At 43.6% G+C, this 24,647-nt stretch overlaps 1 protein-coding gene across 1 annotated transcript in view; it reads left to right on the top strand.

Annotated features, from left to right (window-relative positions):
• LOC122559488 (uncharacterized) overlaps positions 1 to 15,463 on the top strand; it is a 41,126-nt gene extending 25,663 nt beyond the window's left edge. Inside the window, exons 2-3 of the mRNA XM_043708990.2 lie at positions 948 to 6,976; positions 15,312 to 15,463. Of these exons, the coding sequence (XP_043564925.2) occupies positions 1,009 to 6,976; positions 15,312 to 15,325 (5,982 nt within the window). The 5' untranslated portion in view covers positions 948 to 1,008 and the 3' untranslated portion in view covers positions 15,326 to 15,463. The remainder of the gene's footprint in view (positions 1 to 947; positions 6,977 to 15,311) is intronic.
• Positions 15,464 to 24,647: the final 9,184 nt, after the last annotated feature.

Genomic DNA, 24,647 nt, shown 5'->3' with positions numbered 1-24,647 from the left:
CTGGAGGTCAGAGTCGAGAGTGTGATGCTGGAAAAGCACAGCAGGTCAGGCAGCATCCAAGGAGCAGGAAAATCGATGTTTCGGGGATAGTAAAGGCAGAGTTATTAGGATGGGGGGGGGTGGGGGGAGTGGTTTGGGTGGGATACTCTCTGGAGGATTGATGTGGACTGCTTTGCACTGTATGATTCTATATATGACCTTGCTGTTCTCTACACTGAACTGCATCTGCCCCCAGTCTATCAAATTGTTAATATCTTTTTTTTGAAGTTCTGCACTTCCTTGATTGCAGTTTACAATTCTCACCTGAACAAGTGTCATCTGCAACCTTTGAAATTATCCCCTATTTACCAAGATCAGGAAAAGCAAGAACCCAATACAGTATCGATCCCTGGGGAACTCCATTGCAAACCTTCTCCAGCCCCCAAAAAAACACCTATTCACCATTGCTCTCTGTTCACTACCTCTTTCTCAGCTAATTTTGTATCCATACTGCTACTGCCCTTTTTTTATTCCATGGCCTTGGTTGGGTCCGGTGTCGATAGTGGAGAGAGATGGCGGCGCAAGTATCGTCGATAGTGAGTTGGCTCAGGATTGATGAACTCTCTCCCTTTTATACCTTAAACAGTTAGGTACTTGGAGCTGAGTAAGGTCAAGCTGGGAGGAAGCTCATGGGAGTTGCTTCACACTGTCATCTTGTGGCCAAAGCCTGTAACTACAGTGTAATTGGTCAGAACGAAAATGAACATGTGCTGAGTGTTGACCTCAACACCAAAAACTGTGAAAACATTGGTTATTGTGGCAGGATCCATATTTTAATGAGGATTGTTCTGAGGAAACATTGGGTCTGATTTCTCTCCACAGACACTGAGCTTATCCAGCCGTTTCAGTTTCTGTTTCAATTTTTCTTTTCTCTCTTAATTAAAGTTCTGATTTATTCTTCTTCACAGGAAGCCTTCAGATCAGAACAAAAAGAGCAAGCTGATCCGGTGCAAGTTAAAACAGCAAAAGATGCAAAGTTGGGTACCAAATAACTGTTTTCACCAGGCTTTTGACAATCAGAATGAGCTCATGGCATCAACTCCACTATCGCACCAGACTGTTTGGAGATCTGGGTGTGCCAATAATGGATCATCCTCATCTAATCACCAGTCTTGGAAGGTCTGTGGCGGACCTAACTATTTTGCAGATGAATTGGCAGCAAGCAACTCAAATGAAGACACCAGCAAACTTGCCTCTTCTTCAGCTGAACTATCATCACCTTTCAGTGACACCACATTCTATCGTTCGCCTATACTGACTACGTTAATTGAGGGTTCCCAAACTAAAAGTCGATTCCGACCTGCCTATCCACAATGCCTGCCAACTGAGAGCCAATCTAGCTATTTGCAAGATCGATCAATGTGGTCAGACCCAGCCTCAGTTCAAACTCCATTGGAGTTTGTCCCTTCTCAGAGAGGGCCAGTGTGCTGGAACCAAAAGACCCATGCAACCATCAAGAATTTCCCATCATCCCCAAGCCCTGCTTCTACTGGTGTACAGCCTGGAACTCCAAGCTCGCTCGCCTCTTGGGCGACACCACCTCTCCTAAACCACAAGAGGTGGCCTCTTTCAGAGCAACTTCCTGGGCAGTCAGACAGTAGGGTGGTATTTGCGTCTCGGCCCACGGAGAATTGTTGGGATAACTGCCCAAGTGCCGAGTATCAACAGGCTCCTGAATCTTTCATGCATACTGCAAATCAACAGGCTTCCGATGTAAGCTATTGTGATTCGGGCCCATTTCATAACGTGCGTACGAAAGTTTGCAAAGTGCCCATGGACAGACGTATGTTTGCGATAAGACAGCAGGGAAAGGGAATGCAGGCACTGAGTAGGGACAATATCTCAGCTCCAGAGTCATCAACTGGAAAGCACTTTATGAACCGTGGACATGAAGCAACACTTGGCCATACTCAGAGCATGACGTCAAGTGGAGGTGGACTTTGTACTCGGATTCCTGGTCAAGATTGTTGGCAGGGCACTTCTGACCTGCCAACAGATCCTCATTTCAACAGTTTTAGTCACAGAACGTCTCAAAATCACCAGATAGATTCTGAATTTGCTTCCCGGGCACAATACCTGTCCAGTGTGTATTCTCAAAAGAATTCCCAGCCTTCCCGGAAGAGGAGGAGTTATGACGTGCTAAGGTTTCTTGAAGAACTTACATTTGGAGAGTTGAAGGCCTTGCTTTTTGCATTTGAGGTTATGGATAGAAGGAAAAGAATAGCATGCGCGAATTTACGGGCAGGTCAAGTGAATGTGTCACCCCAGCAAAATCCTGCAATCGTGCAATCCTGTCCGATCGCCGCACAGAACACAAACTCTGCTAGTTATGTAAATGGCAGGAATCTGAGCAGCAGTTCATCATTGAAATATCAGTGTACGCAAAACAGAAACGTGGGTGGCCATTCTCTTTTTCCCGAACAAAGTGAGCAACAGGTTTTATCTCCCCATGTGCTAAAACACTACCAATGCCACTCATCGATCGAACAAATCAGCTCATCTCTGCAAGGCTGTGAAGAGAAAAGCTCCATTTGTCTGGATAGTACAGGGAATTTGTATCCCCACACTCACCGTGGGGCTATAGGTGTTGAGCGTAACATGCAAGATTACTCATTTAACTGTTTAAAGAGTCCCAAGCCTTTCGGTTCTGGGTCTGTCGACCCCAATTATTTTGGACCAAACCAACAAGATGGACCACACAAACATTCATTTCAGTCACTGGACACCTCAAGTGCATCAAACATGAATCAAACCAACCCTCCAATAAATACTTCTCAGCGCGACGAGCAACGTCGAAAAGACATCAAAGCCTTGTATGATATGTTGCGAACTTCTTACGGAAATAAAATGAATAGAAATTCGAAACGTCAAAAGCTGGAAGATTCTACAAAGCGTGTTCAACCAGCTTCTGAATTGGGTCAAATTAATATCAATGCTGTACAGTCCGCTTGTGACAACCAGTCTTCCCAAAGGGCTGATCACCAGGATATTTGGGATGCGAGTGCAGATTTATTGCTAAATTCGCAGAACGCTGCAGCAGCACGACAATTTACGCATGATGAATCTCCCCCACTTGTTAAATGGAATGCATCGAGCCCTGTCACTCACCTTCATTCAAGAGTTCAACGCAGCCAAAGTGCAGAAGCTTCCTCTTCACCTGAGACCTTTGACAACAAGAAAGCTGCACTTCTCCTCACACAATCCGCAGACAAAACTGAGGGACCACTGATATCACCTCCACATGCAACCTCAGTGGTTCAAGAGAAGCTTGCATCTTTCCCGAGTGCCATGAGGTCTCCAACGACAAAACCCGCCGACACACTGCACTGGCCGAGATGTTCAAGCCAAGGATCCGGAAGCCTGTCACCTGCGGACAAAGCATGCAACCCATTGTCTCCCCATTGTGCACGGGCGGAGCCGATCATGGAGAGCCACCTCACCAATGCAACTTCGAAAAGCTTCCAAGGGAACTTAACTCTAGCAGTGAGGGCTGAAGAATTCAGCAGAGTGCAAGAGGCTGCCTCTCGTGTGGGTGTCCACGTCTCAAATGCAACCTCAAATGATCAAAAGGGTGATGCTTCAGTTCCACCTTCGGAGGGTCTTCCAGAACAACTCATTGCCTTGCCTATTGAATCATCTAAACTGTTCAGTGCTCCATCAAACCTAATTGATCAGGCAGGGCTCCAGTGTAAAGCCAGCAATGAGGTATCTGCAGGAATCCAGGCAGTAAATGGATTTCCATCCTCTGATATCTACACGACAAATGGTAACAAGGTAAGTAACACATCCCCAGAAAAGGTGGTTGAGGAACTCCACTCAATACCAAATTCTGAGAGTGTTTTGACAAAAGAATCGGATACCTTAGAATTCATTTTACGTTCTTTAGGTATCATTCCAGAAGACAATGAAGGACCGAGTGTGGCAATTCTAACTTCTTCGTCTCCTGATGTAACCAGTCCAGAACAGAACACAGCTCCCTCTTTGTCAATTGATCCATCTGGTCCAGAAGTAAAACAGAAGCTAGACTTCACTCTCCCGTCGTTTAATACAGTGGTATCGAATAATAAGGAGCAAGTGTTCGCCACACTTGGTCTCGGTTCTACAGGGCCCAAACAAACCAGAGCCTCCTCAGACATTCCTTTCAGTCCTGGAAAAAGACTGCAGACTGCAGAGGTTAACACTCCTTTCCAGGAATACCAAAGCACCTCTGCAGTCAGTAAACAAAATCCTGCGGACGTAAACCACTCGAGCTCCGTTTATCAAACAAACCAGCAAGGGAGGAATGTTCAGAGTCCGGTGGTGACCAGGGTTCAGAGGACGGAAGAGAACAAATTGCAGGAAACTGAGCTGCCCAATGTGGTGCCCTGCTCAGTCAGCGGCTCAGTTCCAATGAGCTTTGGGGACACTCAGGAAGTCAATGAAAAATTCGCCCATAATCTCACTTGTGCCCCAACAGCACGTCACCCACATGCAGATGTTGTGATCAAGTTAGAACATGGTGTTGCAAGCAGCAAAGGGAGTAATCCTTCGATGAGTCTCCACACTGCATGCAAATCAAACCAGTCCCCCTCTTCGGTTTCACATGTTTCAGCTCTGGATGGACCTCCGTTAATTGCGCACGTTGAACAGATGCAGGGAACTCTATCTCTGTCTGCTGCGGGCGGTGATGGTCTGCTATCCTCACCCTGCAGCACACCCTATGTGCCATCGGCGCGTTCGACACCGTTAATAAATCCAGTTGCCGATCCATGTTCTGTGGGCTTAGTTCAAAACTGCAGACCTGCACCGAGGAGTGAGGCAGATGGTTCATCTCTTCAGCAAGTTCCAGCCATACCTGCACGCTTAAGCAGCAATGCATCTGATCGAAGTGTAGTGAGAAACAAACACCATGTGGCCGATGGACCTTTTGTTCTGTATAGAGGATTGAGGAAGCAACCAGGCATTAAGAATGGGACCTCTGGGAGTGTGGGGACTTTGTTTTCAATGGCCTGGGGCTGCCAGGGGAGTCCAATGCCAGGCAGCGAAGAAAGTTCTGAACAGCCAGGGCTCTTCCCTCAGGCCGGGAATGTCAAGAGCTCGGCAGGAGCTGAAAGTTCACCAGTCTGTGTGTCAAGCAGTACGGATAGCTATCACCCTCTGTCTGTGGTACGCGGTGTTCTAACCTCAAGATTCACACTGAAATGTCAAAGGCCAGTTCGGGGAATCCATGCTCTCCCTCCGAGTAGCAACGGGGAAGTAACGGCTGTTGGGCAGACATCGCATGGAGGTGGCTCCCTGCTCCGAAAAGAAGGCTGTAGAACAGTGGCCGTCTCAAATGATGCTGACGCAGATTTGCTATCAGGGATCAGGATCAGTTTTGTATTCTCACTCTCCAAGTACTGGGAGCACTGGAAAATCATCAATGGCGTGCATCTCGCTTCCGACTCGTTGGTAACAACAGGCCGTGAGCTTGTGCAATCCGTTGGCAAAGCGAGTAATTTCTCCACGATGCAAGTAGAACATGACTCACGTGAGGTGAATGGACCAATCCGGGCTGGAACTAGAGCTGGCTCACGTCTAGATGAGGGCAGACAGAGAGACTTCATTACTGACTCCCCTCCCAGTCAGAATAATGTGCCTTTTGTAAGTGATCCTTTTGTCCAAATGGCCGATACAAAAACCTTCAGCACAGTGCCTGATCATTCCGATAATGTTTACCGATTCGAGGTAAAATTGAACCAAAACCCTGAGCGTGTTAAGCATGCGAGCAAAACTACCACAATCGTCTCTGCAGAACTCTCCAAGTTGCCGGCTGGAAGTGGGTGTTCTAATGAAAATCCCGCTGAGGTAAATGATACCTCAAGTGGACAAGATGAAACAGCAGCTGCCCTCTGTTGTTTCAATTCCAAAGACCTGATGACACAGAACTTTTTCGGCAAAAATGAATTCCCAAATGTGGCTGAGTTGGAAACCACCACCGAGTCCATTTTCCGTTTCTGGTGTCCTTCAGGGGACGGCTTTGAACAGCACCATGAGGAGATGGAGAAAGGATTTGATTTTAAGTCTAGTGTTGAATGGATCCACAGTGGACTCAACCTGTACACCGTAGCGAGTCCTGCAGAGTCAATTAGTAGCGTGCACACGTGGAATGCACACTGTCTCCATTTTGGGTTCACTGCAACAGTTGACAGGGGGCAACGTCATAAAGAAAGATCTCAGCCAAGAAAATTAAGTAACTGGTGCAGTACAACAGACGATATTGTGTTTGAGGAACGTGAATCGGAGCTGTTAGAGAGTATATTGAGGTCCCACCCCCTGCTGACTGATGAAGGCAGCAATGGTAACTGGGCTGACATTGCTTCACATAATACAGCACTCGAAACCTACAGGCCAAACGCTTGCCTCAAAAATAGCAGTAGCCAAATAACTCAACGATATGGGGGCAAACAGTTTGAAGCTGACAACACAAAGATGACCCTACCATCTCTGAGAATGGGGAGCAAATGCATGAGTAGCAATGATTGGCGTGCAGTCCTAAATCAGGATGCACCACACCCTGATGATTCAACACAACTTTTCAATGGGCAAGCGAGTTGGAGGAAATCTGAGCCTAGCGTGGCCGACTGCACCGAAATAGAAATGAAAGGAGTGGGTCACCAAAAATGCAAAACCATTCTCTCTGAGTTACCGAATACGTTATCAACAGCTTTAACCCACAGTCCAGCATCTAAAGTGGTCAATGAAACTTCTGAAGTGACAAGCCCGGGAGCTGATTGGAAAGCCTTTTGGGACTGCGGCAGTAGTGATGTAGACGTTGCACGTGAAGAAATGGAGACCTTTGCAACAGACTGTTCTTCAATCTCAGCCGAGTCTCAGCTGTCTCTCTGCGGAGTTGGCAGCAGCCCGCAGCAGTCATCATTGCGGATCAAAAACTCACCGTGTTTGGCTGCACAGAATGGTACGTGAAAATATAACCTGCAAATGCTTCCAGGAGTCTCCTGGAGAACTTCCTGTCTGCTATTTCAACATCACAAGCTCTAGCAGCAAACAATGGAGATTGCTGTTTTTGCACCAAGAAATTTGCAATTGGAGGGGGGGGGGGGGGGCGGGGGGTGATAGCTTCAGCACTTTGATTTGATTAATAAGGAATGAAGGTCATGATATCTTGAACCAGATCTGCATATTGTGAAAAGCACAAAGTGACAAAGTAGAACATGAAATGAGTCCTTCAGCTTGATTTTCACTGACTGTGTTAACATTGTCTCCGATCTCATGAAGCAGAGATCTTTCAGTGAATGTAGTGTTGTGGATAAATTACCACAAGCAACCTGTAATCTGGCTACTTATTCAGGAATTTCACAGTCAAGTGCTGAAACAATTATTTAAACTTTATTGCATGTAGCAACCAAAATAAGAGCCCTCAAGTAAGCAAGTTAAGCCTCACAACCCAATTTAACTATTATCCAATTAATGGTGTAAATTAGCTGTAATTCCCACTGACAGTGTCTATCTCTCTGGATGTGTCCAGGGTTCAATCCTTGTGCAGTGTTCTCTAAACTTCTTCCCTCATGAATCCTAGAGTTCAATTCCTGTACAGTTTTTCATCCTGCAAGTTTGTGGTGTGATGACATTATTGATGGTCCTTTAGATTATTTCTTCCAAAGTAGTGCCAGTCTGCCTTCTTATCAGAAGCAGCTTCCTTTGTTCCTTGTTACATTTGGTGTTGACTGTCTGTTTGAAGACACAGCTTTCCCATCATTAACTCCTTAAGTTCTGCAAGGCAACTGTTTGTCCTTGTGGCACAGGGCAGCCATTTAACAAGGAGTTGTTAAAATAGTTTTCTTTATATAGCTTTGTCTCCTCCTTTTCCCAGGCACAGCTAATTGCTTTCAATTCCTGGATAAGTTTGTTCTTCCCCTTTAGTAGCTTCTCCCGAACAGAGTTATCACTACGTCTTTCAGTCTATGAGCAGTTATTTAAGTTGTGAAGTTTACACTAGCATAATATATTTATAAGCCAGCCTACATTAATTAACTGTGCTGCTGGGGTTTGATATTTTTATGATTACAATTATTAGAATTCACCTTTTAGAACATGGAACAGTACAGCACAGTACAGGCCCTTCAGCCCACAATGATCTAAGATCAACCTAACCTACACACCCCTCAATTTACTGTCATCCATGTGCCTATCCAAGAGTCACTTAAATGTCCCTAATGTGTTTGATTCTACTACCACTGCAGGCAGTGCATTCCACGCACCCACCACTCTCTGCGTAAAGAACCTACCTCTGATATTTCCCCTAAACCTTACTCCAATCACCTTAAAATTATGATGCAGCTTTTTCTGCCCTGGGGAAAGGCCTCTGGCTATCTACTCTATCTATTCCTCTTATTAACTTGTACACCTCTATCAAGTCACCTCTCTTCCTTCTCTCTAATGTGAAAAGCCTGAACTCACCCAACCTTTCTTCATACGACATGCCCTCTAGTCGGGGCAGCATTCTGGTAAATCTCCTCTGCACCCTCTTTAAAGCACCTACATCCCTCCTGTAACAAGGCGACCAGAACGGGATACAATGTTCCAAGTGTGGTCTAACTGGGGTTTTATAGAGCTGCAGCAAAACCTCACGGCTCTTAAACTCAATCCCCCTGTTAATGAAAACCCAAACACGAAACACCTTCTTAATAACCCTGTCAACTTTGAGGGATATATGTATGTGGACCCCAAGATCCCACTGTTCCTCCACACTACCAAGAATCCTGTCTTTAACCCTGTATTCAGCATTCAAATTCAACCTTCCAAAACGAATTACTTCGCATTTATCCAGGTTGAATTCCATCAGCCACTTCTCAGCCCAGCTCTGCATCCTGTCAATGTCTTGTTGTAGCCTGCAACAGCCTTCAACACTATCTACAACATCACCGACCTTTGTGTCATCAGCAAAATTACCAACCCACCCTTCCACATCTTCATCCAAGTCATTTATAAAGAGAAGAGGCCCAAGAACAGATTCCTGCGGGACACTATTAGTCACTGACCTCCAGGCAGAATACTTTCCATTCATTACCACTTTCAGCCAGCTAATTCTGTATCCAGACAGCCAAATCTCTCTGTATCCCATACCTCCTCACTTTCTGAATGAGCCTACCGTGGGGAACCTTATCAAATGCCTTATTGAAATCTATATACACCACATCCACTGGTCAACCTTCATCAACTTGTCTTGTCTCATCCTCCAAAGAACTCAATAAGGTTTGTCAGGCATGACCTGCCCCTTACAAAGCCGTGCTGACTATCTTTAATCAAATTGTTTTTCCAAATAACCATAAATCCTATCTCTCCGAATCCTTTCCATAACCTTGCTTACCACAGATGTAAGACTGACTGACTGGTCTGTAATTCCCATTCCTTTTCTTGAACTGAGGAACAACATTTGCTTCCGCCCCCCCCCCCCCCCCCACCCCCAAAATCATCCAGTACTACTCCCGTGGAGAGTCAAAATGCAAAGATCATCACCAGAGGTGCAGCAACCTCATTCCTCACTTCCTGTAGTAACCTTGGATACATCTGGTCCGGCCCTGGGGATGCTTCCCTGAATTTCTAGCACATCCAGTTCCTTAATATCAATCTGTACAAGCCTATTAATTTGGTCCACGGTGTTCTCACTATCAACAAGGTCCCTCTGTCTAGTGAATACTAGTGTCATTAAAGGCCTCCCTTAACTCTTCAGACTCCACGCATAAGTTCCCTCCACTATCCCTGATCAACCCTACCCTTTCTCTGGTCGTCCTGTTATTCCTCACGTAAGTGTAGAATGCCTTTGGGTTTTCCCTAATCCTTGCCGCCAAGGCTTTTTCATGCCCTCTCCTAGCTCTCCTTCGTCCATTTTTGAGTTCTTTCCTAGCTACCCTGTATTCCTCTAAAGTTGTGCCAGATCCTAGTTCCCTTCTTCCTCTTGACAAGAAGCTCCTCTTCTCTTGTCATCCAAGGCTCCTCCACCTTACCATTCCTCACCTGCCTTAGTGGGACAAAGTTATCCAACACTCTCAACAAGTGCTCCGTAAGTAGCCTCCACATTTATATTGTGCATTTCCCACAGAACAATTGTTCCCAATTTACACTCCACAGCTCCTGTCTGATAGCAATATAATTTTATCTCCCCCAATTAAATACCTTTCCATACTGTCTGTTCCTATCCCTTAACTTGGTGGCATATTTGTGGCAAATTAGCAAGTTGTACAGGCACAAGTTAATTGTATGAAACATCATGAATCCCACGTGTGTGTGTGTGTGTTTGAAATATATGTAAAGTTATCAAAGCATCAGCCTGAAGGAGTGAAGAAAAGAAGATTGATCCATATTAGCCTTCTACATCATCATATCTTCATAATGGAAAATCATATATTAAGTTTTGTCCAATTAACCCTGTTAGTTTGCCCCCTACGTTAGTGATTATTCTTTATGCCAGTATGATTAGTCCCAAACAGGAGATTCAGACCTTTAGGGTTTAGCATTAAGTCCAAGAATCTACAATAATCTAATAAACCTTGTATGAATAAATAAATAAATGCCAATGAGGTACTCAAAAGAAAAGGCATTTTCAGGGAGATCATTTATGATCAGCTATTACCACAGTAAAATACCCAATTCTGAGAAAAAGACTTCCTTCCTCGCCCTACGGCAGAATTTACAAGTTACAAAGTTTAGCTGGTCCCACTTTGCCTCCTGTGAGTTTGCCAATCCTGCATTTGGGATAAATAGGTCCATTTTATTTAAACTGAGGGTTCAGAAAAAATTTACAAGGATGTTGCCAGGGTTGGAGGATTTGATCTACAGGGAGATGTTGAATAGGCCGGGCTGTTTTCCCTGAAGCGTTGGAGGCTGAGGGGTGACTTTATCGAGGCTTATAAAATCATGAGGGGCATGGATAGAGTGAATAGACAAAGTAGTTTCCCTGGGGGTGGGGGGAGTCCAGAACTAGAGAGCATAGGATTAGGGTGAGAGGGGAAAGATATAAAATGGAGCTAAGGGGTAACTTTTTCACACAGAGGGTGGTTCATGGTATGGAATGAGCTGCCAGAGGAATTGGTGAAGGCTCGTACATTTTGCAGCATTTAAAAGGCATCTGGATGGGGACATGAATAGGAAGGATTAAGAGGGATATGGGCCAAGTACTAGCAAATCGGATTAGATTAGGTTAGGATATCTGGTCGGCATTGATGGGGTGGACCGAAGGGTCTATTTCCATGTTGTACATCTCTGACTCTATGACTTATGAAGCTGTAACTACCGAAATCAGAGCTGAGGCCTCTGTTATTTACAATCAATATTAATAGACTTAGATAAAATAATGGGGTTTAATTGTCGCCAAATTTGCTGCTGTCACAAACATAAGTACAGGCCGACCGCTGTATCCACGGGTCCAGTTACCGCAGTTTCGGTTACCCGCAGTTTACCACAGCCCAAACATATTACATGGAACATTCCAGAACCTGGGACCAGGGGGCTGCCGGGGAGGAAAGTTATCCATTTAACTGGTTTCAGGCATCCGTGATAGATCTTGGAACGTATCCCCCGCAGATATGTGGGGACTACTGTATAGAAGCAAGTTGTAAGGAGGATGTAGCCTATAAAGGGAAATACATTGGTGGAATGACTGGGCAAAAATTTGCCAGGTGAAATTAATTTTTATTTATACATGGGATGGGGAGCAGGAGCTAATATGGCATTTAATGCCCATTCTTAGTTGCCTGTGAGAAAGTGGTGGTGAGCTGCACTGAACTATACGATTAAAGAGCATTTTGACCCAGGGACAGGGCAGGGGGTGATGATATTTCTCCAGTGAAGAGGATGAGTGGCTTGAGTGTTGCCATGTATCTATTGCCCTTGTCCATTGAACGTTGAGGGGTTGGAAGGTGCTCTTGAAGGAAATGTAATATGGGATAAGAGCAAAGTACAGCTGCAACTCAGCAGGACTGGCAACATCTTTTAAAATACAATGTGAGGCTGCTTACATTGGTAAAGAAAACAAAATATTACTAAAATACAGACTACAGATTGGGACAGTACAGAGGGATCTATGTAAATTAATTGCAAACATGCACCGGTACAGTAAGTAATTGGGAATGCAAGTGGAACTTCGGCTTTTATTGTAAGGTTGGAGTATAAATGTAAGAAATATCATGCTGCAAAGATACAGAACATTGGTAAAACCACATCTAGATAACTGAGTACAGTATTGGGGCTCAGTATTTAGAAAGGGACAAATATTTCTAATCAACCTGCTCAGTGACATTATTGCACGCCTCTGGAGCAGGCAGGACTTGAACCGAGCTCTTCCAGGTAGGCACACTGCCACTGCCCCACGAAAGCCCTTCAGGGGGCAATATGCATTGCATCTGAAGCAGCTCAGTGATGGTTCACTAGGCAGATTCCTGAAAGGAAAGGCTTCGCATGTTTATATCAATTGAAAATTAGGAAAATTGAGGCTGATCACATTAAAATGTAGGATTCAGATAGGTTTATGGGGTGGAGGCTGAGACGATGTTTGCTCCATGGGAGAGTCTAGAATTGGGGCACAGAGTGTCCAGAAATGTGCACAATACTCCAGTTGTGGCCTCACCAGTGTGTTATACCATTATATCCTTTTTTAATATTCTATACCTCTGCCTTCCAGGAGAGCATTCTATATGCCTAGTACTGGTAACTTGAGGGACTTTTGCTCTTGCACACCAAGGTCCCTCACTTCATCTCCCCATCTCAGTGCATTCCTGTTTATTATGTATTTCTTCTTCCTGTTTGTCTTCGCACTTGAATTCCAACAGCCACATTCCTGCCCACTGCACTATCCCAGCTGTATCATTTGAGCTTACAACTGTCCTGTACACTATCCACTACATGGCCTAATTTCTGTGTTGCCTGCAAATTTCTCAATTGTGCTCCCCCCATTCAAGTCCAAATGTTAATGTGTAAAACAAACAGCAGAGGTCCCAACACTGAGCCCTGCGGTATACCACTTGAAACAGTTTTCCACTCGCGAGGTCAGCCATTAACCTTGTGTTTCCTGTTACTAAGCCAAATTTGGATCCAACTTGACACATCACCTTGTATCCCGTGGGCTTTTACTTTTGCAACCAGGATCTCTCCAGTCACCTAACTGGCAACCAGAAAACCTTTTGAGTCGCTGACAGGAATTTCTCCAGTTGCCTGGCTCCCAACCTCTGCAGTCACAGATCATTAATATACATCAGGAAAAGGAGGAACCGCACTGAGTTCCTTCCTCGAATCACCATCGACCACAGTTTCCTGTTTCTCAGCCAGCTTCATTTTCATACTGCCCCAGTTTTACTCCATGGGATTTCACTTCAATGACTCAATACTTTTGTCACAGTGTTGCTTATTTGGTTTTGAGCAGAGAAACGTCAGCCCTTCCATCGTGTCTCAATTTGGAAGGATGTGCATCTTTTTTATCTGGACCCTAATCCGACAGTACAAAGTTCACTCTTAATACCACTAAGTTTAAATATCTGAAAGCTCTGCAATCATACAGCTAACAGACATACAGAGCTTGCATTTCTGTAGCGCCTTTCCTGACCTCAAGACATCCCAAAGTGCTTTCCAGCTAATTGGAAACTTTTTAATTGTGGTCATGCCTGTAATGTGGGCAATATGTCCACAGCAAGTTTCCAAAAAACAGCAGGAAGGCAATGAAAAAGAGCTCTTGTTTCAGTGACCTTAGTTGAGAAATAAATAATGGCCAAAATACTCATCAGATCCTTTATGGACAGATCAAAAAGGACAGCATTTCCAACAATGCACACTTTATACTATGCTGGAGTGTGGAGATTTTGTGTTTCAGTCTATGGGTATTATTGCTACTAATGTAACTCTATCACTTGACCCTGGCAACTGGAGTACAGAATTGAGCCTTGCTATTACTGTCCAGTTTGATCTGGGCAGTCTTGGTAGGGTATTAAGGGTGGTTTGTTGTTTAACCATTGATAACTAAACAAGAGCAGCACTTAACATTGGAAATATTACTACCATGCTTACCTAGTTAGATCCCACCGCAACCTTATGTGAAATTGGTCCTGTGCAGCCAGCGCAAAACAAACAATGTGTCAGGGTTTGCAGGAGCAATGGTTTGTGTTGATGTAACATCTTTGACACAGTAAGATAATCTCACACCATTTAGCAATGCCTTAAGCAATGCATCAAGGTGACAGATCAAGTACCTTGTTCCTGTACTGTCTTGCCTTTTTTTTTGTTTGGAATTATTCCTTGGTATGTGGCTGTATCTAACAATGCCAGCATTGATTACCCATTCCTTCTTCTCCTTTGAGACCAGTTAAAGAGTCTGCTACGTTGCTGTGGATCTGGAACCACAGACAAGGCAGACCAAGTAAAGATGGCACCTCTGTGTATGGTCTTCCCCCTGAAGTGGCTATACTTTCTCTTCATCTGTCCTCTCATGTTCAAGACTTTAAAGGGAAAATAAACCCACACTGTACAATCCTCCCTGATAGCTAAAATGTGTGTTTCTGATCAATGTAGTATCATTCTTTTTATCTTTTATGTATCTTTTTATTTATATCAGTTTACTGCACCTCCTACAGTGTGTTAAAACCTTTTTTGGTAGTCAGAGGGAGACCAAACTGAAGTCCTGCATAAAATGGATATAGCATCCCTGATTTTCAATTCTATCTTTTGAGCCTTAATAATCTACTGAGAGCAAATGAGGACTGCAGATGCTAAAGACCAAAGTTGAGGTTGTGGTGCTGGAAAGAATCATTCCTGATGAAGAGCTTATGCTCGAAACATCAATTCTTCTGCTCCTCGAATGCTGCCTGACCGGCTGTGCTTTTCCAGCACCAAACTCGCGACCCTTAGTTATCTGCATTAGTACTTGGAGTGATTTGGATATCTGTACCCTGGAATCCTTTTCATCCTCAACTTCACTCAGATGAGCGTACAAGCTCACATTTCTACATTGACATTTAATTGGTCTATATGAAAACATCAAACACAGAGGGTTGACAAAGAAATTCCAAAGCTTTTATGCCTGTTCATGTGAAAGTATGTTTACCATTGATGGAATGATTAAATCCTTGAATTTGCAAGAGGTTGAAATTTAAGGAGCACAGAAATCTTAAGAAGGTTGTGGATTGAGTGGTCACACAGAATGAGATATTAGTAAACACACAACATGCTTGATTTTAGAAAGGGATCAAGTTTGTTTGCAAAATGTGCATGTACACTGCTCATTGCATGTAACAATCTCCTTCCATTAGTTACAGGTCACTGAGGAAATGGCGAGGAAAACCCAGTCGCTACATCCACAAATCAGACCCGTGGATGTGATGTGGCAAGGTGCCTGCGAACTCTGCAGCAGAAGCCAACAGAGGAGACAACTACCTCCAGCTGATGCCCGAAATTTTGAACGCGTTTACCATCTTTTTGCTACCGCACTCACTCTTGAGTACCCTCAATGTTCCGCTCACTTTCAAAGAAATCTCAGAGTGCCTTGAGTGTGCAAAGTGAGAATCTGTGCAATCCCAGAAAACACCACCATTATGTTTTCCACTGGCGAGAGGAAATTATCGTACTGCGCGGGAATCGATGGTGAGCTGAGAGGATTTCATCTCAGAGGACTTTGTCTGCCATTTTATCAGAGACAGTGCGAGTTAGCACTGGGACAAGCCTACCCACTAACACATAGGGACATTCGTATATATTACAGATCGATAAACAAAATTGTGTTATTGTAAAGATAATTATTAATCAATGCTTGGCTGAAATAAAAACAGTCTTCATTATATACTTCTGTCGTGAAATAATGATCTGAATATGAGTAAACCTAGTTTTGTTAGACCGACTACAAGAATACAAAGATGAAGCACAACAGTTTAAAATGATGGGACATTTTGGGAAGTACTGATATGAAATTGGTGTGATTCTGGGTTGAAAGAGACAGTTTGAGGGTTAATGGAGTGTGACGAGAGCTTCACCACATAAAGGTAGTTCACATTTAACTGAAAATTTCAGTTTTGAAAATGAATACAATGCAGCAAATAAATAGAGATGTCCACGCCACAGATTATTATTCTAAAATAAAATTCTGAGATGAGCAGTTAGGAACTGGATGTGATGAAGGCAGGCTCAGGTGTGGCTTTCAAAAAGGGATTTGATGAGAGTTAAGGGAAAATGTATATGGCGAGAGGGCGATGGTGGGGATCTTGCAGAGAACCGCCAAGGACTTAATGGACAAACTGTCTTCTACTTATAATTGTTCTCTTTTTTTTGTGGCACATTGTTGGCAAGATTTGTGGGCGGCACGGTGGCACAGTGGTTAGCACTGCTGCCTCGCAGCGCCAGAGACCCAGGTTCAATTCCCGACTCAGGCGACTGACTGTGTGGAGTTTGCACGTTCTCCCCGTGTCTGCGTGGGTTTCCTCCGGGTGCTCCGGTTTCCTCCCACAGTCCAAAGATGTGCAGGTTAGGTGAATTGGCCATGCTAAATTGCCCGTAGTGTTAGGTAAGGGGTAAATGTAGGGGTATGGGTGGGTTTCGCTTCGGCGGGGCGGTGTGGACTTGTTGGGCTGAAGGGCCTGTTTCCACACTGTAATCTAATCTAATCTAAATCTAAATTATAATCAGTAACCTGCTTGTCCAGTTTAATTTCAGGTGTTATCAGAACCATTTGACCCAAAGGCTCAGCTTAATGTGTCACATGACAGAAAGGATCAAGAATGGGAGGGCAGGGATTTAAAATAATTGACAAATGTGTTGTGAGAAGAACGTTTTTCATGCAGTCAGTGAGTGAGATCTGGAATGCAATGCCCGAGAGTGTGACAGAGGAACATTGATATATGAAGGTTCTGCTTGAGATTTAAACGCTCAGTTCAAGCTATCAATAGTCTGCTTGTCAAAAACTCAGTGTTGAAGGAATCGCCATCTTCTCCAGTTAAACACTGGGGAAAGCAAAGCTGGTGTCTTCAGTCCCTGTCTCCTACTCTATATCAAGCAGCTCCATGGCTGGAGGAATCAGATCTTACAAACCCAAGGTGGGCTTGTGCCCGAGTTAAGTGCAAATAAATCTTAGGGCTTCCTACAGCACGATGGCTCAGTGGTTAGCCCTGCTGCCTCACAGCGCCAGGGAACTGGGTTCAATTCCAACCTTGGGTGACTGCCTGTGTGGAATTTGCACATTCTCCCCGTGTCTGAGTTTGTTTCCTCCGGGTGTTCCTCCCACAATCTAAAGATATGCAAGTTAGGTGGATTGGCCATGCTAAATTGTTCATGGTGTTCGGGGATGTGTAGGTTAGGTGCATTAGCCATGGGAGATATCGGGTAGGGGGATGCATTGGGGTGGGATGCTGTTCGGAGGGTTGGTGTGGACTTGTTGGGCCAAATGGCTTGTTCTACGTTGTAATTTTCCACACTGTAGGGATTTTGTGAATAAGGTTTCATGGACCAACATCACATTATCATTTTTCACAAAGAGCAGGGATTAACCTTCATGAGGTAGAAGGTAATCTCACGTTACCATCCGAACGTTAAAACTATCACTGTACTGATGTAGAGTTGACAGAAAAGACTCTACTTAGTGTGGAGATTGGTTCTTCTGATATCCAGAAAGAATACAAAATGCCGTTTACAGGATAAATGGGTGCAAACTCTAAATCTGAGGCTGGCAGCCTGTGATTCTCATTGGGATACACAAAAATAAATACAAGCTGTTGTCAGCATAAAGTGAGTGAATGTCTTATGTTGTGCTGAACCTTAGTCTGTTTCTGAATCTGTTCGCAACAGTTCAACATTCCAGCACCTTCAGCAAGAGTCCCATTTCGAGCAGTTTGTGAAGTGATTGCTGTATGTGTTTTGTAATGATCTAAGCTGATGTTATTATTGAACTATGACAGATCCCAAACTGAAATATGGCTTGCAAGATTTTTAAAAAGTTTTAACAAGGTGGTCCTTCATTAAATGTAAGCATACAACACTGGCCATTTGGTTTTAAACAATAGAACATAAATTTTTCTGCAAAAGAAATTAATATAGAATGAACTGAAGTATTTTCATACCACATGATTTGAAAACTTTCAAACTGTAGTAAAAACTAACCTATCTATCCCATCACCATCACTTTACAGTATTTCAGCAACAGACTCCCTTCTCTACCACATCTATACATATGATACATTTATTCCTTTAATTTCTGAGAGTTTGGCAGCTTCTGCCTTGATTATTCCACACAACTTAGCTTAGACTTTCTCAACTTCAAATAAGCCCTTCAGGGTACTGACCAAACACTCCTTTCAATGGGTGCTGTCAATGAGTGGGATGTTAATGGTGGATGGAGTGCTGCCAATAGGTGGGGTCTTGCCAGTTGGGGAGGAACTTAGAGTAGGTGAAGTCTTGACGGTGTGTAAGGTGCTGCCAATCAATAGGCTGCTGCCTGTGGGTGAGATGCTGGCTGCTAGGTAATGGTAGTGAATGAAATGATAGCCGCAGGTTGAAAGGTATTGGGAGAGTCCTATTCTGTGATAAACAATGTGAACATGGCCAGACCTACGAGAGTCCTCACAGATAATAGGGCTATGGCCTCCTGAGCCAGAGAGGCAGTGAAAATCTAATAACAACCTGCTTTCAGTCACACACAAACAGATGTGTTTCTTTGACCGTTCTTTGGACCAGCTGACTGGGAGGATGCTGACCAAGGAACAATATTTGCAATGAAAGCAAAGATTGTTTGCCAACTGCTTATGAGAAAGAAAACTGGCCTGAGAGACCTCTAAGGTCTGAGTGAAGTGCATGTGTCTATAGCTGATTAGACCTCAAGTCTGCTGCCCCATTCAATATGATCTTGGCTGATCATCTAACTCATTCCCCTGTTCCCCACTTCTTCCTATACCTTTTGATCCGTGGTCTTTAAGAACAGAGGGGCTCGTCCAGCCATCATGTGCTACCTATGAATTTGCAACATGTGAGGCTGACGTCAAAGGACAGCACCTTGCGAGCAACATGACCTGTGTATTGTGCAGGATACTGAAAAATGATTAGTCTGGAATCCCACACAGAAAAATACTGGGGAACATGTGTGGTGAGGAAGACTCAAAGACTTTGCAGGGGGGTTATAAACAGGTTAAATGAGTGGGCAAAAACTCAGGAAATGGTATATAATGTGGGAAAATGTGAGGTTTTTCACTTTAGCAGAAAGAATAGGAGAGATGAGCATGATTTAAGTGGAGGAAGATTGCGGAACAGAAGAAGTTGGGGGTCCTTGTGCATAAATCACATAAAGCCATCATCCAAATTCAGAAGGTAATAGGGAAAGCAAATGGAATGTTGGCCTTTATATCAAAAGGAGTGAAGTCTAAAAGTAGGGAGGTTTTGCTAAAACTATACAAAGTACTCAGCAGACCATGGCTGGAAAACTGTAACCAGTTTTATCCCCTTACCTAAGGAAAGATATACTGACAGTTTGAGACAATCCAGAGAATTTTCACTATGTTGATTCCAGATGTACGAGGATTTTCTGATGAGATTGAGTCAGTTGGGCCTGGACTCATTGACATTTGGTAGAATGAGAAAAGACTTTGTAACCTGGTGAGTGCTGGTTCAAAGGCATCATCACACTCCTGAAGGGTGTGCAACTGAGAATGTGTGCGCTGAGGCAGAATCTGATCCAGCTCCTCCAGAAGAGACCGTGGAAACAGCTGACAGCGCTAACACATGCATTGCTTGATATGCCGTAGTGTCAAGTTGCTCAGTGAAGCCAACCTTTCTTGCTGAGGGTGAAGAGAGGTGACAGTCGAGCAACATGTTTCTCATGAGACTGGAGTGATGGCGTAAATCCAGTCAGTGACATCAGTCAGAGTATTTAGCTTGGCCTCGCTTTTCACACTGATCCTGAAGGAAGAAAGAACAGTTCATGTGCATGTGTCATAATGACTGCTAAATCATCAGATAGGATCATCTTGATGAAATCTATGGCAGACATGTCATTCATCCCAAGGTACCACAAAGAACATTGCCACTTTCCACTCTGCACGGGCTAGAGGAAGGATAAGAGAAATAAACAGCAGTGTGGTAGTCACCAACTAGCACTAGGCATTCAGCTGGTTATATCACTGGTTGCCATAAATGCGATGGCTGCAAAGGCAAGGTCTGGTAAAATTTGGCTAATTGGATCGGCAGTTGGGTTGAGTGGCAGGAAGCAGAGATGATGGTCAAGGGTATTCCAATTGGAAGTCTGTGTCCGGGGTCCCACATGGGTCAATATTGGGGCCCTTGCTGTTAAATGTTTATATAAATGATTTAGACTTGAATGTAGGAGGGTTGATCAGTAAACTCACAGATAATTGGTGGGGTCGTGAAGAATGAGAAGGACAGTCTTAGACTATGAGAAGATATTGACAGCCTAATTGATGGCAAATGGAATTCAAATCAGATATATGTGAGGCAATGCACTTGGAGAGGACAAACAAGGCAAGGAAATACATGAAGACTGTTTGGACCCTGGAGAGTGCCAAAGATCAGAGGGACCTTGGTGTGTATGTCCACTGATCCCTTTAGGTAAGTGGATAACATGGTTAGGAAGTCAAATGGTATAGTTGCCTTTATTAGTTCAGGCACAGAGCTGAAGACTGTATAAAATGTTGGTTAGACCCAGCAAGAGTGTGTGTTCAGCTCTAGAATCCACAAAGTAGGAGGGATATGACAGTAGGAGATTTACCGGATGTTGTCTGGGCTGGAGAGTTTCTACTAAATAGCGAGACAGAGAGAGTGGACAGACTAAATTGTTTTCTTTAGAGTAGAGGTGATTGAGAGGGTAATGATTGTGATGTATAAAATGATGAGGGGCATAGACATTGTGGGCAGGAACAAACATTTCCACTTGGACAAATGACTGAGAAGCATAGATTTAAGGGTGGGAGCAGGAAGTTTAGAGGGGATGGGTCGTTTTCATCCAGAGACTGGTGGAAATCTGGAACTCACTGCTGGTAAGAGTGGTAGAGGCAGAAACCTTCATAACATTTAAGAAGTGGTTAGATGTGCATTTGTGATGCCAAGGTTTACAGGCTTGGGCCAAGTGTTGGAAAATGTGGTGGGAACAGTTAGGTGTTTGGTTTTGACTGGCGCAGACATGATGGGCCAAAGGGCCTTTTCTGTGCTAACCGCCTCTATGACTCTATGATTTTAAAGGCAAGGTTGGAATGATCTCTGAACAGACAGGTGTGTTTCACCAACAACTATGAGTCCAGTGAGCAAATTGGAATGAACTCATTGGGATACTAAGACACAAAGCTGTGGAAGCAGGAACTATGTTGCCAATGGTTTCACCATCAATGGTCACCCCAATAACATGGTGTTTGCAGAATAGTTCCTCATAGGGCGACTGGCGAGGATGGACACAAAGTGCAGCTGACTCCTCTGTCGAAACATGTTGCCTTCATTGTCCAAAATAGCAGCCATCCAATAAGCTTTGACCATGTCCTAGCAGCGTTGACCTGGCAGAAAATGTTATTTGCTGGGAAAACCTTTATGCAGTCAGCCTGCTTTTGTTACATATATGAAGGAGGGGAATTATGGAGACTGGTTTTGTTAAGTGAGGGTGACACTCCTGGAAGGAGGAAGGGTCAGTTCAGACAGCCTCCGCATTAGCATTGTGAATCATATCAACCAGCAAACATGAGGCTTGGGAGATCCCTGGCATCACAAATGCCAGGGAGCATGATCTGAACTCAGAGCTGATCCTCTGTTTCACTAGACCTGGTCAGATAGGGCGAATGGATTGTAGCCAATGTAGAACCACCATGTTCCTCAGTGAGGGGGTGACATCCCCTCATCCTCATCAAGAGGTCACCATGAGGACTGTGCCCGGCTGCTTTTAAGAGGTCAACCTCAAAGATGGCCATCAGACATTAATACAGATACGAGCTGAAAATGTGTTGCTGGAAAAGCGCAGCAGGTCAGGCAGCATCCAAGGAACAGGAGAATCGACGTTTCGGGCATAAGCCCTTCTTCAGGGATGATACAGATACCCATGCCTCTTGTCTGATTGCAATTGGAAACAGGTCAAAAAAAAGGCTCTGGGTTAGTGATGCTGGAAGAGCACAGCAGTTCAGGCAGCATCCAAGGAGCTTCGAAATCTGCCAATGGCCTGAAATGTAGGCAGATGGTCTGCCATATTGAAGCAAGTCACATAGATACTTTGATTAGAGAATTGATATAAAACAGTAATGTGCTATCTGACCAAGCATCGGGTCTAGTAAACTTTCGTTGGTCAATGGAGCAAGATTATTAGAGATATGCAGGATTGTAAAGTTGAGGTTAAAATCAGATCAGCCAAGATCTTATTGGGGTATTGGAGGCTTGTAGGGGCAAGTGGCCTACACTTGTTCCTTGGTTATGTGTTTGCATGTTCATATGAGGTGTTAGGTACTGATAGAATTAATGCATCATGTATAACAGTTATTAAACACTGCCTGATATCATTATGTCAGACAGACTTCAGTTGAATAACAGCTCATATTTCAATGGAGTCACATAGGCCTCCCTATAGTCTTAATAACAGTCATAGTCTACCATACCAATATAACTTGTAACCTAGTTGCTAGTCTACAGTAAACTGTATTTTTTTAAATATAGGAGCCTCCACTACCCAGAGGATTTCCTGTATCATACTAGAACAGTCTGACCCAGTTGATCCCAACCTAAAAGGCAGAAAAACTATCTGAACATCTTTTATCAAGGTGTTTGTGGTAATGATCCACCATACAATGTGGATTCCACTGAGATTTTACAGGCACAGTTCTAAGAAGAGTAACTTATGGCAAGATTTGACAAAACAGAATGTACAGTCAGTGGGAGAAAGCCAGACCTGGTAAGAGAAGTGCAGAAGTTAGTTTGGGCTTGAACCGGAACACTAACCACACTTAGGAAATATAATTGTGTTGGGTATCGATGAAATGTAGGAGCATTTAGCAGGCGAGAACAGACATTGGAGGTTCTGTGGCAAAAATTGAAATTTCTGGTGGACAAGGAAGTAAACATTGTGCAATTACAGGCTGAGGAAGTAAATAATAATTCGAGTACTTATTGCTTAGTGCCAGTGTTACCACCTTTGTGGGTGGGCATGACAAGGCAGGGCTAGATTAAGGACTGTAGAAGTAATTTTAAAATGAGTATTAAGGGGTGGAAATGCCATAAAGGCATAATTACAGTGATACTGCGGCAATTCAGAAGCAGATGAAATCTAAAAGAAGAGGAAAGTTCAGATACCATTGATATCATAGAAATAAGCAGGAGATCTATTAGTTAAACTACAGTGAAGGAGGGAAGTGTTTATTAAGACTACTGACAGCAAGACTCGTTCAGGAAAAACATACTGTAATGTAATTATTAAGATTGATTCCACAGGTCGGCGTAACATTGAGGGCCAAAGGGCCTGTACTGCGCTGTAATGTTCTATGTCCTAATAACATTGTAGGAAGCATCAAATAACCTCGGAAAATCCATTAAAGAGAATGAGATTCATCTGAATGAGCCACAAACAGTGGAATTCATTCAGTAAAGACATGGGGAGGACGAAATTCTTTTAAAGATGCAGACAGATGGATTTGTTCAATAAAACCATTAAGCAAACAGGAACAAGTTATTAGACTGTCATAAGGTTAGAATTGTTCACTGTACTAGCAAGAAAGCAGAAAATATTTATTTCACACACAGAAGGCAAGAATCCTCCATATTGACTACATGCAGTACAGTAGAATTGAAATCTTTTAAAGGGGAATGAAGTGACATTGCTATACGGAAGAATTAAAAGCCTTTAAAGTAAGGATAATAAATGATCACAAGAAGACAAGATAGCAGAAATAATATTGCCACAAAGATTTAATTTCACAGATAAATCAAGTAGAATGCTGGAGAAATCAGCCCTTAAGATATCAAATTGCTTCTAAGCCAGTTACAAAATCAGAAGCTGAACAAGTAAATTCCCTTTTGAATTCAATTGGTACTGTAGTTGATTATCTCACAGCTCACCAAGGCATAACAGCAACATAGAATAATTCTAAGAGAGGAGAAAGATTTAAAAGGGACTTAAGGGGCAAATCTTTGACACAGTGGATGGTGTGTGTATGGAATGAGCTGCCAGAGGAAGTGGTGGGGGCTGTTACAACTGCAACATTTAAAAGACATCTGGATGGGTATATGAAGAGGAAGGGTTTAGAGGGATATGTGCCAATTGCTGGCAAATGGCACTAGATGAATTTAACATATCTGTTCGGCATGGATGAGTTGGACTGAAGGATCTATTTCTGTGCAGAATAGCTCTATGACTCTATCAGTTCATGATGATTCATTCTAACATCTTCCCATGGCAGACACCAAGCCAACAGGCCCATGGTTTCCTATTTTCTGTTTCCTTCTTTTCTTAGACGAGATACATTTGCTACTTTCAAATCTGGTGAACTTTGGGAAAATTAATGCCATTACATCAATTCATTTACTAGTCATTTTTTTAAGATCCCAGGATGAAGTCCATCAGGAGCCTGGGACTGTTCACCTTACAGCTCCATCATTTCGCTCATACCACTTCCACTCTGGTTGTACCTTTACCA

Source organism: Chiloscyllium plagiosum, unplaced genomic scaffold, assembly GCF_037043375.1.
Source record: "Chiloscyllium plagiosum isolate Xiang-an unplaced genomic scaffold, Cpla_swu_hap1 HiC_scaffold_19, whole genome shotgun sequence".
Lineage (NCBI taxonomy): Eukaryota > Metazoa > Chordata > Chondrichthyes > Orectolobiformes > Hemiscylliidae > Chiloscyllium > Chiloscyllium plagiosum.
The sequence above is the reverse complement of the archived record's forward strand: the minus strand, read 5'-3'. Positions and strand labels throughout refer to the sequence as shown.